Here is a 15,323-nt window from a genome sequence, read left to right as displayed (position 1 = left end):
TCATTCCTCTGTTACACTGTCAAGTAGGTGAAGCTCTCTGACGTTATTCTGTTGACTTATTGTTGCTGTTATAATCTGCCACTAATAATGAAGAAAATGGCTTCTTACTCCTCTCCCCCTAGCTACCCCCAACCCATCTGAGGGCAGATAAAAATAATGCTATGCTAAAGACTAGTTGACCACTGCCTTGTAAGTATCTGATCCTGGAGCGTTTGTGGCAAGGCTTCTGAGAGAGTGATCTACCTAGAGCCATAGAGTTGGCATGCATGAAGTCAGGGTTTATGTACTCCACCTCTGGGTTGATGTGCAGAAAGCCAGGGTGATATAACCAGAGACATAATTGATATGCGCACAGTCTAAGTTATGTGCTCTGAGCCCGGGGCTGATGCACACACAGCTGGGTGGGAGGTCATTGGGCAGTGGGTGTTCCCAGTAGGATGTCCTACACAAAATCAGGGTTTATGTACTCTGCTCCAGGGATGATATGTAGAAATCCTGGTTTCTGTCATGTACTGAGCCAGCAGCTTATGCACAGAAAGCTGGAAGTGATGCAGCGAAAGCCAGAAGTCATACCAATGAGACGAGTGGTACGCACAACACCTGAAAAAGTCAGGGATGGTGTTTAAACGGGAAGGAAAGGAGTAATAGATCCATTGCAGAAGTAGTGATGCTCCTAAACTCATCACTCTGAAATGGAGGGCGTGATGTGCACAGAATAGAAAGAAGCGATTGACATTGAGCTGAGGATAATCTTCATTAGCACCTGTTCCAAGCAACAATGTTGAGAGGGTTCCGTTTACTTCTGAACGGGCTACAAAATATTGAACTTAGTTTTTGCACATTTTTCTCAGCAACACTGAAGGCCATAAACAATTTTACTTATTGGTACCACTTTTCTGTGGCAATCAAACTTAAGTAAGGAAGCTTCTCCATGTAACACAGCTATGTTGCTTTAATTTCTGTGTTGTAGTCTCTATTCTGTTCCACACTTATAGTCCAGGTATTCGAGTGTTATACCTCGTGTTCTTTTCAGGTGTGATTTTGCTCTGCAATGTACTCAGTTGATGAAGTCTCAACAAATTAAAACAAAATTGTTCAACGATATTTTATGATTTCTTTCCTAAGAATGTAGTCAAGCCACAAACCGTTTAAACCTGAATCTCGAGGACTTGATAGTTTCAGTGGATAGATATCTGAAATTTGATTCCACTGTCGTGACATGTTAAACGTGTTATAGAATGGGGGGGTCAACCCAGAGGGTCAGAGGGACCTGGGTAATTATGCGTTATGAACAGAGTGGTCCCTGACCAAAGTGGAATTATTCAAAAAAACTTTTCAATAAAGGTACAATTAATGTCAAAAGTATTTAAGAAAACAATGATGTTTATTCACATAGTGTTTCTGAGCATTTCATTGCATTTTTCCTTTTTTTAAATTGCTATAAATATAAATAACATCATTCAGTGCCCACTGTACAAAGGAAGGGGAGGGGTGTGCAGTGATCGGGATAAGTGCAGTTAAAGGAGAGTGACAAGTCAATTGTAATGGAACGTGGAGCTGCCTCCAAATTACTAGTCCTTACTGGTGTACCTTTATTGAAAAGTTTTTTTGAATAATTCCACTTTGGTCAGGGACCACTCTGTTCACGTGACATGTTAAACGGCATTCCAGACGGTGAGTCCAATGGGAATCTTTCCCACCCTAAACCGGACTCCTACTCGGGCTATTACATGTTGATGATAACATCTTTACCAGACCGTTCGAGCTGTCTCCGCCCAGCCCTTGAAATGGCAAGTTGTGATTAGTCAGACATGATTGCGCATTATGCTCAAGAGTCATAAGTAATTGCTTTTTTTTTTATGTTGGTTAAGATCTGGTATCTGCAGAACAGGATTAACTGGCTTGCTAACTTAACAGAATTACTACTTCTGCATTCATGGCAGAAATTGATGGACATTAACTCAAGAAAAAAAAACACAATGCTGCGTCAGATGCATCAGCTACTATTTTCTAAAACTCATTCAAAAATATACAAGCACTGACTGGGCCAGTAGGTCTGGGGTTGGCCTCCAGCATTTTGGCTTTTTATTGCTTGTCTTCACATGGTTTTTGTCAACGGTTATTTTTTAAAACAGAAAGGCCTTCATCAGACAAGATACACGCCAAAAGCAATTTTTGGTCTCAAAGCACTTAAAGGAACTACTTTAACTGACTAACATATCCACCACTCCACTTTTTTTTTTTATATATAGAGTTTTATATAGCGCAAACTAGACCCGAACAGATCGGGTATAAGAACGCTATACATAGCACCAGTTTTGTTACACAAGGACACATTAATTTTTGTGTTGGGCACGGAGAGATTAAGTGATTTTCCCAGAATCACAGAATGTTGAGCGTCGTTGCTGAGACTCGAACCTGGTTCCCAAGCTTCGAGGTCCACTGCTCTAGCCATAAGGCTACATCCTCTCCCCAAATTACTTTCATACTTCACTATTCTAATTCACCACTAATCCTTTATGGGTTCCGGAGTAGCGTGCTACTCACTGAAATAGCGCTTCAACATCCCATCAGGGGTAACAAGCACTGTAGAAATGCAAACCTTTTTCCCTCTTCTAGCCTTCCACCATCCATCTCAATCCAAATAACTAACCTATCCAACACTCAAATTACTTTCATATTTCAATATACTAATTCACCACTAATCCTTTATGGGTTCCGGAGTAGCGGGCTACTCGCTAAAATACTGCTTTGACGCTTCGTCAGGGGTAATAAGCACTATATAAACGCAATTACAATACAATACTTTGTTCCATGTGAAAGGGCTGAATGCCAACGCTCACAGTAGAGTTCTCATGTGCCCAGTAGAGATGCAGCACATTGACTCAGAGTTGGCATGGGATGCTCAACAATAGGTCATCGCCTCACTGCTGTTGGGTCCAGATTGGTGACGTTGCGAGTAATTACTCACGCCAGACGCTATCCATACACTGGACCTAATGGCAACACATAGATGAATGTTTCATAGACAGAACCATAACCTTTGTCACAGTTTGACATTTTAGTTGCCAAAGACGTGACATGGCTGAATTTTTCCTTCTACCCTGCTGGTAAATGTGTGCTCGAGAGACCAGTGTCACACGTTTCACAAACGGAAAATATTAAAGAAGCCGGTGTCCTATAAGTAAATGGTGAAACGCGTGCACCTAATCCTGGAAGCCTTTACAACCCTTGCTTTTCGGCATCCCTGTGTCAAGCCACAGACCATTCTTAAGAGATGATCTTCGTTCAGGACCATGCATTATTTCCCTCCGCGAATCGTGACGTACCTTCACGAGAGCTTCCTTTGAACCCTGCTTCCTCAGCAGCGTGCGCAGTGTCCGTCCTCGAACAGTGACCTTGTGGATGCCATTCTGTGTATGTGTATATATATATATATATTCACTGAAAAAACCATAGGTTATAGACCATATATAGTTAGGAATTAGCATTTACAAAACCTTATTTTACTCACACAAAACCATTGAAATTCCATATATAGTTAGTTGCACTAACTATATATCGCGCACCCGCAATCCACTGCTGATGATGTCACATATTACATCATTCATGACATGGTCAGTGACATCACTGATGACATCACTGATGACATCTCAAATGACATCACTGATGACATCACTGATGACATCACTGATGACAACATCCAGTGACTGTATGTTTCTGTAAAGTTAAAATGTGTCTTACATATTGAAGAATGAGTGGAAGTATAAGTGTCTGGACAAAGGATTTAGTAGGTGCATGACTGAATGTATGAGTGAGTGATTAAATGTGTCTCACTGAGTGCATGGGTTAGTGACTAAACTGTCTTAATTTGTGCATCATTATGTCTGTTGTTCTGTAAACTGCTGCATGTGTTGATCAGTAGCTATATGATTAACTATATGGGTTACTGATTGATTGTCCAAGTATTTGTATGGGAGACTGAGTGTGTGTGTGGCTGGCTGGGAGGTGTGTGACTCTGTGCAGATCAATGTGTACTTGTATCAATGATTGTATAAGAAGGTAAGTATGTGTTAGTATATGTTTGAAAATGTAAGGTGCTCTATGTTTAACTGTATAGACAAGAAAATGGAAGTGTCATTGATTCTTTACAGGACTGACTAGGTGTGTGAGTAACTCCATGGATGAGTGGCAGACTGTGAGTGTCTGTATAGGTGTATGAGTGCATATGATAGTGTTGTAAAGATGAGTGATTGTATGTATGAATGATTGTATGGGTGAATGAGTGAATGTGTGTGTAGACATAGGAATCAGTGAGTGCGTATGTAGTAACTAGTATTGGTGTGTCAATGGTTTCAAAAATTATACTCTGTATTTAACACTGGGTGAAACAGAGGTTATATTAAAATGTGAGGAGATGCATTGTATTGTCACATGAATGATATCATCAGTGATGTGGTCATTGATGTCAAATGAGATGTCATCAGTGATGTCATTTGAGATGTCATCAGTGATGTCATCAGTGATGTCACTGACCATGTCATGAATGATGTAATATGTGACATCATCAGCAGTGGATTGCGGGTGCGCGATATATAGTTAGTGCAACTAACTATATATGGAATTTCAATGGTTTTGTGTGAGTAAAATAAGGTTTTGTAAATGCTAATTCCTAACTATATATGGTCTATAACCTATGGTTTTTTCAGTGAATTTTCAAGGTTTTGTAAATGCTAATTCCTAACTATATATGGTCTATAACCTATGGTTTTTTCAGTGAATTTCATTGGTTTTTTAACAGCTAATATCTGTAGCTGTAAAATGTATTCTTCTTTAAATCCAAAAATATATTTTATATGTTTATGAATAATTTTTTTTTTAAATATTTTTTTTTCTTCGTTCCCGCTTCGCGAATCGGGAAGCTTCCCGTTAGCTGACCTTGATGCCGCGAAATAGACCGCGAGCCGGTAAACGTTTCTTTACCGCAACTGCCGCGTTAGAAAACAACATCGTGACGCCTCCCGTCCGCATGACGTTTCACGTTGTCGCGTGATACGTCATATGACGTGCTACGTTAGCGAACTGGTACGCGAAGCGAGTCGCAAAGCGCAGGTTTCTGGAAGCAAACCGGGAGGCCCTGCAAAGCGCTTAACGTAAACACAGCAGGTCATGTGACTTGGTAATAACACTTTTCATTGGTTCATTTCACTTTTGGTTTCCTAATGATGTAAGACTAGGTCATATAATCTAAAATGAACACTTTTCATTGGTTGAGAACTCTTGTTTTTCCCAAATGATGAAAATCCCTCCTTCTTTCCTCACTCTGACTTTCATCATTGTGAGAGAAAGACCCTTTGTTACCAGTGAGCAATGGCTTCTTTAGTAGCTTCAGCTGGTGCTTCCCCACCACCTCCACCACATCCAAGGAAGAGTGGACCACCTGCTCAAGTTATAATTCAACAAGAAGAGGAAGAAGAGGAACAGGACGACGAGCACGAAGAGAGGCAGTTTTTGCCTGAGCAGCCCAAGACGTCTCACCGGAAAGAAAACTTCATTTGGCAATTTTTTAAAATTCCCAAAGGTCAGAAAAAAGTAAATGCAAGATACGTAACTTGCCTTATATGTCAAGATAGACTGTCCAGAGGGACCGAGAAAAAATACAGTTTCGGAAACAACACAATGCATCGCCATATGACTAGGTGGCATCCTAACAACTACAGTGCTGCACAGTTTCGGAACAACCTAGATAATCTCCCTATTATGGCCAGAAGATCTGTTGTACCGGAAGTAACGGGACCAGAGGGCAGGGAGATGGTGCCAAATATACAAATGAGATTTGGTGAAGTAAAACACGTCTGCGTACATTGCAATGGATTCATTTGCTACGGAGAAAGAAGCATCACTCTGATCAACAGAGCTATTGACTATCATATGCAAGTTTGTACGAAACGCCCAAAATAATAAATACTTTTTTTTTGTTTTGTTGCTCCTGTTGAGCCCTTTACAATGAATCGTTTTCATTGCCCCCTCCAAGAAAAACCCCAAAAAATATAAAACTGTTCAGAAAAATTCAAAAAAAGTAAAAAAAAATTCAGAAAAATAATAAAAAAAATATAAAACAACAAAAACAATTAAAAAAAAGTTCTTTTCAGAACTACCTCCCCGTTATTAAAAAATTGGTACAATATTTGGAACTGTGCCAACCTCTATTTCTCGTAGTTCGCTTCCCAGTTCGCTCGCCGGTACGCGAACCGGAAGTGAACCAAAATTTTTTTTTTAAAAAAGAACAGTAAGTATAAGGGAAGGAAACAGACACTTATGTTAAAAGAAAGACAGCTATAAGGGAGTAAACTAGAGATACTATTACCCGTAATCCACTGCTGATGATGTCACATATTACATCATTCATGACATGCTCAGTGACATCATCAGCAGAGGATTGCGGGTTTTTTGGCAACGTGCCTTATCCACGGTTTAATAACGCTGCCTTTTGCTTTATATAAGTTTTCAAATTGTATGAAATATATACCAATAGGTCGTTATGAACCTTTAGGTAGTGCTTTTCTTCATGAGGTCTGGTCGCTTCCATACACATACAGATGTTTCAAAGATGATCAAGAAGTTTATCTGAATGGAGAGGAATGCACTGAGACGCCACATCATTCACTAATGTGTAGGCACATACAGTTACACGGTTCATGCAACAAACACCGACCAAATATGGCTTGCGTGTTGCAAGGCACGCCAGTTCCTGCTATCATCCCCACGTTCAAGTTGTTGGAAAATGGTAGTTATTTGATGCTCAATAATGAAGATTGTTCTGGGTTAATTAAAAGTATTCCTTTTATCGTAACAGTAAGTGAACGGGTTATTTGCTGCAGAAATGTTCTATTTCCTCCCACACATGAACATAGGGAGTTTTCAATCTCGCCACAAATACCAACCTTGGGAGCAGATTTCAACGGCATGGCAAGAATAAGAGCTCTTTTGTCTCAGAGAGAGGTGGCCTTGAGTTCGGCCCGTGAAACTTTCGTGCTTCACATAGCGAACACCCGTACAGAGGTGCAGACCCTTTTCAATACAGATTTGCCTTTCCATTTCAGCAAGATGGTTCGGACTATCTTTAACGCGTCCTCCACAAAGGCCCTGGCGCACTTTTTTAAAGTTGTTACCAGTGGTCTCGTGACTTCATTTGAGAAAATCTTTGGAGTCATCCCTGCTTTCTTTCATTCTATTTTTTCCACTCTGCTTCGTGGATTCCCATTTTTACTTGCATTACCAGCGGACGCTCTTGTGCTTTTTTACATTTTTAAATATGGATGTCCCTCCTGTGCAAGCTCCCGCCCTGCAGCTGCTGACACTGTTCCGCAATCGCATGCTAGAATATTATGGCACAATGCCGTTGGCGATATTAAGCACGGCATATGGATTATCTTTTCGATTCTCCTACTTCACCTGTGTCCAGCCTGTATTTCACTGCCTGACCTGTGATTTCGATTGGGCCATTGATTTGTGTCTCTGCGGACCGGTTTCTCCTGACGTCGACTTTAATCATCTGATGACTCCTATCATTACTCACGAGTTGGTTTGTCCTGGCGAAAGGATTATGGCTGTGGCATTGATGCATGGACTAATTGGTCCCTGGAATTTACTGGCGGCAACACAGTCTTTCTTGGAACAGAGCTTTCTTGAAAACCCACCGAGCTGTCCTCTGATGGTGATAGAGGATCTGGTGCTGGGAGAGCACGTATGTTCTTTTCCGCTTTTAAATTGGATGGCTGAACTCTTTTCGGATGAAGACGGTGACTTCCTATTGGAGGCTGTTGCAGCTTATTTTGCATACACAGTTATGTCATAGACCTTTTTCATGTTTGATATGCTGAGTACTAGCATTTCATTGACAATTCATTGACTTATTTGTCAAGTTTTTATTATTTAGCTTGCCTATTGGCTTAAGACTCGATAAAGTACTTGGCTGTTTTATTTTTCTTTAGCATTAAATTTTCCTAGTTTTTAATGCTTTACCTTGCGGACCGTCCACATATAAAGTTGCAATCTGCTCTCATGAGATGGCACTTCTATTATCTTATTCAGTTCGTTTCCGGATCATGGGGAGGTGTCATCTAGGTCCTGGATATCTTTACACCGTGTTAAGTTAGCATGGGCTCATTACCGGTTTAAACGCCATTTTTCCTTTTTTGCAACTTCTGCACACAACACTTAGTTGTTGCTTTAGCTTTCAACCTAGTAGTTCATCGTGGTTTACATGAGAATAATATGTTATTGCTCTACTATCTGCTTTGCTTGTTAAACTATATCTGTACAGCGAGTGCTGAAGTTTCAAGAACAACACGATACAGAATTGTTATGAGGTCTGATCTCCACGACTTCATACTCATAACATAAGTGCAACTTCTGCCAATTCTGGGCATGAGGCGGGTTTTATATTGCTTTGCCGAACACACATACACAACAGTTGATGCGGTTCACATGAAGAGAGAGCTGGTGTATGCTGATGTGATTCCTTCAAATCTAAGACACTAAAGTATGGGCACGCCCTAAACCAACACAAAGAGACCTTCTTAGCAAATAATATAATATGTGTATTAGGGAGGGTGAGATATAAGCAGCCGCGGGCCGTGGAGGGAGTTACGGTGGGGCAGGGAGGCGGGGAGGGGGAGGGGCAGGGTGGAGCCCTCTCCACCCTGCCCCTCCCCCTCCCCGCCTCCCTGCCCCACCGTAACTCCCTCCACGGCCCGCGGCTGCTTATAAGTGTTGCTAACTCTTATTCATTTACAGCATGTTAACATACTGTCACCATTCGCTTTTTATGTACTAGTAACTATGCTGTTAATTTTGCTACTGATAATATGTGTACTTGTATTATCTAAGATACTACGCCTGAGAAGACGGCATTAGTAAATAAACATTTCAAATACACATGTGTTCTTCTTAACTCCATGTTCTGGTTTCTAAGAAATATATAACGACTGACTGTTCATGAGTTCCACGTATCCTGAGGTACTATAAGTTCATATTCTGGATTGTCTAAACATTGAGAGTTTGTTATATCCAATGTGACACTGTACCTAGCTTGCTAAGGGGTTTTTGATTACTTAGGTGAGTTTTGGGACACCCTAATTCGCCGAGGTTCCAATCCTCTGTCCACAGTTCTGTGTGAGAACAGAAACCCTGCGACAGGGGCACCCCGACCCTTGCTGGAGCTTCATCACACTTGCGATACAACTCCAGCAATGCGCCACCTTTACGGCACAGATACATCACGCATCTGTGCTGTTTTTGCCCCATGATGCGCCGCATTGTAAATGCAGCACACCATAGGTGACGGAACAGCGGCACAGAATGACTAACACATCCCTGGTGATGCGCCAGTCATCATAAATCTATCCCTATGCTTCTTATCTTGTTAGAGATGAACCGCCATATGTATCATCAAAGTTTTTTGCATTTCCTAAATAGCGAACTTTAAGGAATAAATAGCGATTCTTTACCATTCCTAGTTTGCGATGAGCTATTTGCTAATTACAAATTACCCATTCATTTCCTTCATTTCCATAGGGCGGTTGGACTCACTTTTAGCTCGAACGGCTGAATGGATTTCCACGAAACTTGGCAAAATTGTAGGGACTGGTAGCCCGATGTGCCTTTGCTATGTCTCAAGATATATGCTCCAGTGGTTTTTACGAAAATTAACTTTGAAAAATATATATTGGGCTACATTGGCCTATATATATGTTGGAGCCCAAATGTAGCCCAATGTAGCCCAATGAAGCCCAATGAAGCCCAATGTAGCCCAATGTAGCCCAAAGATGGCCGCCAGAGACGAAAAAAAACAAATGTAGCCCAAATATCAGCCAGATGTAGCCCAACTATAGCCCAGTGACAGAATGACCAATCAGCTTCGCAAACCTCCGTTACGCGAAGCGGAGCGCTGTTACAGATATATATCTTTTTTTGAACGTTAATTTCTCAAAATCCACTGGAGCACATATATTGAGACCTAGCAAAGGCACATCGGGCTACCAGTCCCTAATATTTTACCAAGTTTCGTGCAAATCCATTCAGCCGTTCGATTATTATTATTATTTTTTTTTTTTGCCCCGCGGGGCCCTTTTAAAACCTCCACATCAAACCTAGGGGGTCAGCGAGGATCTACTATGCCCCCTTATGGTCATTTGCCCCTTCGCTTTGGCCTCCTCTTCTCTCTCGATCCTACCGAGAGACAAGATGGCGGCCGCTACGGACTGTTTGGAATGTTTACAGACGCCGGAGAACCAATCAGCTTCGCTTCACAAAGCTCCGTTGCGCGAAAAGTACCCGTACTGGAGCGCTGCCCGGTCCGCTGTTACAGATATATATCTTTTTTTAAACGTTAATTTCTCAAAATCCACTGTAGCACATATATTGAGACCTACAAAAGGCACATCGGGCTACCAGTCCCCACAATTTTGCCAAGTTTCGTGCAAATCCATTCAGCCGTTCGGGCTAAAAGTGAGGCCAACCGCCCTATGGAAAACTCAATGTTAAAAACACGTTTTGGGACCCCCCTTTTTTCTCGGCCCCCCTTGACGAACCCCCCCCCCCCCCCAAATTTTCAAGGGCTGCTCAGAAACAAAATGTGCCATTTTCCTGAAAATTTCAGCCAATTCCGTCCACAAACGCCAAAGTTATTAGACATAGAATTTTCAAAAATCCCATAGAGAAAAAATCCTAACTATATATACCTACTGGCGACCGCCAGTAGGTAATATATATATATATATATTGTCGAGCAAAGTTTTATTAACTGGGTGCACAAGCACAAGGCCTTTCGATAAACGTAGGTGGCTGTAGAGGGCTTTGACACACAACACGGCTTTTGAACAGTGTGCGCAGACGCTAGCTGTCTCGCGGACCACTCAAGCTGCACTTCATAACTCCCCTGAACTGCTTCCGAGCTAGTCTTACTGTCCTCAGAAGGAAGCATTACCTCTGCACATGGTGTAAAGTTTAGAAAAGGGACCACTTTTTGTAAAGCTTCTTTTCATGTTTTGAACAAGAAAACTGCTGAATATCCAGTGGTTCGTAGGCTCTGTAGGAAATTTAGCACTGACAGGAATGTTATTGTTTGAATGTTTGAATATTGTTGAAAAAGCAGATGTGGACTTGTGACCTACGTGATTAGCGTGTGTCCTGTTGCATATCTCTGTATCTTCCTTTAAGAGCAGGCAGCCTGGAGTCAGCAAACACAGTTGAACGGGGTTAGATCTCATAGTGCTCATCTGTTTTTTCTCCCCATTTTATTTTCCATTAAAATGTTTCCTGCGAACCTAACCGATTTAAAAAAAAAAAAAAAGACAAGCCTCGATCTCTCGTCTTTATGGGGCCATGTGCTTCAAATTAGAAACACATGGCCCCATAAAGATAAGAAAGTGCTTTGCGACAGACGCAAAGCATGCCACCGAGTCTGGCTCGGAGGCAAAAGGGCGTTTACAGAAAACCCTCATTTCCAATGTCAGGCCACTGTTTAGCATAAACTGTGACGCCAGCCAATGGAAATGAGGGGCGGGGCTTAAAGCCCTCCTCAGAAAGTCCTTGTCAACAATAAATATCGCAAGGCGAGCAGCGTATGCCCCGCCACGCCACGGGAGACCTAAAAACTAACTAGTTTGGTTTAATATTGCAGCATTTTACATCACTTTTTTAAAGTTATCCTGAATTGTTCAAGAACGTGATGTGCTATACGGTAACTTTTATATCTAAATGGAAATATTAACCCAAATGGGCTTCTGTTCTCTGAATAACTTCTCAAAGCTGAGCACTGGTGCATGATTTCGCAAGATGATGCTAGAGTCCTTAAAGTTTTTTTGTGATTTCCAATCAGCAAGCATCCTAAATAAAAATAACGATCAAGGATTATTGCCTACTATCAATTATATTTTGAGGTGTGACTAAGAAGTTTAGGGCTCTATATGTGAAGCCTTTTTGCAGTCATAAACGGTTCGATTCAGAGATGCAAAAAAGGCTTTTTTCTAATGTATATAACACAACTTGCGATCGGTAACACATTACCAAATTGCAATTTGGGTTTACGACATAAGAACGATTTGGTATTTCAAAGGGGTGTCCCTTCCAATACCAAATCATAGTGGTATGTACTCATTTTTGACTACCAAAATGCTGTAAACAAAACTAGTTCTTTACCACCAGCTAAAAGTTGGTATTAACCCATTCACAAATAGGAAGAGCTCACTATGGACCCGTGTACCATTGAGAATCTTAAAAAAAAAAAAATTTTAAGAGCAGGCAGTGGTCCCACAAACCACTGCCTACTCCTAAAAACATAAAAGTGAAGCATTTCATAAAAAAAAAAAAATTAACGCACCCCATTTTCCTTTAAGGAAAATGGGCTGCATGTAGATAAATAATTTGGAAAAAGATTGCTTTATTTAAAAGCAGTAACAGACATGGTGGTCTGCTGACCACGGTAGGCCGCCATCCTTGTGGGTCACAAATTGAGACCCACTTCATTAATATTCCTAAGGTAGGTGAAATTGTGACCCATTACATATCAGTAATTTGCAAAACGACCTATTAGTACTTAGATTGCTTCGCAAATAACCACACAGGTCGCAAAAATACTGGTCGGAAATTGTGACCAGTATTTTGGGACCAGTTGTAAGTACATCCATCCCCAAGTTTTTTTCACGTTTGCTAATTAATTTTTATAATTAAATACGACTTCTAGTATACATATTGCCAAATGTTTTCTAATCTGTTTGCTGACAAATTGACACTTGTATGAAAACGTGCTCTTCTTTAGCTGGCCTTCTTTTTGCAGCAATAGACCTGTTTTTGTGTTCTTGAAGTTCATATTGTAACTTTTGTGAAGCCGACCCTAGTAGATAACTTTTGTGAAGGGTTTAAATTCTTAGCCGCATGTGGAATATGGCAATAATAAAGTGCTAATGGATTGATTGTTCTTCTGCCCTTTTGAATTAGGAGAGACGATAGAAGATGCTGTTCGGAGGGAAGTAGAAGAGGAGAGTGGTGTCAAAGTTGGCTATGTGCAGTACATCTCTTGTCAGCCATGGCCAATGCCCTCCTCTTTAATGATTGGCTGCTTAGCTGTTGCACTTTCTACAGACATTAAAGTTGACAAGAATGAAATAGAAGAGGCAGGCTGGTTCACAAAGGATCAGGTAAAGTTAAATTCAATTTCCCTCTTATATTGATTGGTCTCTGTCTGCTTTTACATGAAACAAGGACACACTGCTCTGTATTTCTACCCTTCTAATGCTTGATACCCAGGCACACAGCGTCTAATAATTGTACATTTTAGCAGCGCGCTCATCGAGCATGGCTACCTATTGTTTTTGTTGAGAAACGGCTTATAGGAAATCTCTCTGTCCAACCCCTCAAAAATAGAATTTTGATTAAATTCTCTGAAAAATATCTACCCTACCTGTCCAATTGTAAATTGACTCGAGTAATCTCCTTTAGTTTAAACTGGGTTATTGTGGATAACCCCAAACCCCCAGGGGTTTATCCTTGATTGCATGATGAACCTTTAACATTTTGTGCACATTACAGACTCAGCCTGCTTAGGGTATAGAGCATTTTATTCCTAAACAAGACTGAAATCCCTTAAAAACTTTAAGTTAAGCTCTTGTGCTTACCAGACAAGATTATAAGAATGTCTTCTCACTGGCTTCCAAAGGTTAATGTAGCACCTCCCCCCCACACCCTTTTTAGAGCTACGCCTAACCGGGCTGCTTTGTTTCTGGATTCAAGAAATTTTACCCAGTTACTCCTGTCCTTTGAACACTACAGTGGCCTCCCATTAAAGCAACAGCACAGTTTGCTTAAGACAATTTGTAGCACTCACAAATTTTACTCGCCTACTCTTTTTTTGTTTGTCTAAGAAACTGGAAATCTCTGGTGATCAAAGGTGGTTGAGAAATACAGAATCTGTCCTCCTTGAGCCAGCTATACATGCCAACCTTTATAAAAAATTGCCTATAATCCTCCTGTTCCAAAGACGTTTTGATTGAGACTGAGAACTCTATCTACTCTTCTGTTATCTAAACTTCGTTGCCCAATTCAACAGATAGGACATAGCTGAAACCTCTCTACCTTGCTGTCGCAACCTTCTCACTACTCTCAGAAGGTTCCTGCCCTTTTCTGTAATCTGCCAGAATAATTCGCTTACTCTCACCTTTTTACTCTCCTAGTTATTCTTGTTGTCTTGCCTTTGTCTACATGTTACTATTTTCCATATTGATGTCTTTCTTGTTGGTAACCTTTTATTCTTCCTTATACTATTTGGTTAGTTCCAGCCCTGTATTGGTAATTGATTTTTGTTTTTTATTCCAGAACTAGTTTTGATCTTTCGTAAAGCGTCCTAATCCCTTTGAACCATACTCGCACTGATTTAAATAGTGAACTTCTTTCCTTTATTATGTTCTCCAAAGTGTGCATTTTTTCATATTTGTTTCATCATACTGTTAAAGTGCTGCAAGCCTTACTTAAGGTATTACAGCAAACAAATGATGTAAGGAATGCTGACAATACAAACATTTCTCCCAGTCAAAAGATCTGGGTTAAATCCATCGTTCTTTTGCCCACTACGCCACCCCAGTTTGGCCCCAGCCATATGCAAATCAGTCTTGAACCTCTGCCCCATGGGAACAGTCCAGACCGAACTGCCAGGCCAGGTCCTCCCTGGACCCGAAGCAAGCATCCTGGGACCCGTTTCAGGGTATTTCACCCTTCTTCAGCCAGGCTAACTTGAATCCAGTGGCACATTGAGCAAGGGACCCACGTCTGGACATACCCATACTACTTAGGGCGAAAAGTGTTACAGCAAACAAATGATGGACGGAATGCTGACAATGCAAACATTCTCCCCCAGTCAAAAGATCCGGGTTAAATCCATCGTTCTGGCATGGTGAGCAAAAGAATGATGGATTTAACCCAGATCTCTTGACTGGGAGTGAATGTTTTCATTTGTTCTAAATTCCGTCCATCAATTGTGTGTCTTTTGCTTACTTAAGGTAGGCATAGCTTAAAACCTCAACTTCAGCACCCAGGCAGTTTGGAAATCATGGTCCTAATTCCTGATCTCGAGATGGAGCTCCACCATGTCCTTCTGGTACAAGTATTGATGTAAAGCACAAGAGAAGTACTGTGAATCAACATAGCAGGTTTTTTCATTAATCCCATTCAGCAGATTTCAACCATTCGTTTCCTTCCTGGATAGTTCCAGACTTATTTTTTCAGGGGACAATCTGAAAGCTTCTCTGGACTGCATTCCATCCTTT

The 15,323-nt window shown here is 41.0% G+C and overlaps 1 protein-coding gene across 1 annotated transcript in view; it reads left to right on the top strand.

Moving 5' to 3' along the window:
• The window catches only part of NUDT12 (nudix hydrolase 12), a 212,932-nt gene that overhangs the window by 146,064 nt on the left and 51,545 nt on the right, over positions 1–15,323 (top strand). Inside the window, exon 6 of the mRNA XM_078675455.1 lies at positions 13,003–13,202. Coding sequence (XP_078531581.1) covers positions 13,003–13,202 — 200 coding nt within the window. The remainder of the gene's footprint in view (positions 1–13,002; positions 13,203–15,323) is intronic.

Source organism: Lissotriton helveticus, chromosome 2_1 (assembly GCF_964261635.1).
Source record: "Lissotriton helveticus chromosome 2_1, aLisHel1.1, whole genome shotgun sequence".
NCBI classification, from domain to species: Eukaryota; Metazoa; Chordata; class Amphibia; order Caudata; family Salamandridae; genus Lissotriton; species Lissotriton helveticus.
The sequence above is the reverse complement of the archived record's forward strand: the minus strand, read 5'-3'. Positions and strand labels throughout refer to the sequence as shown.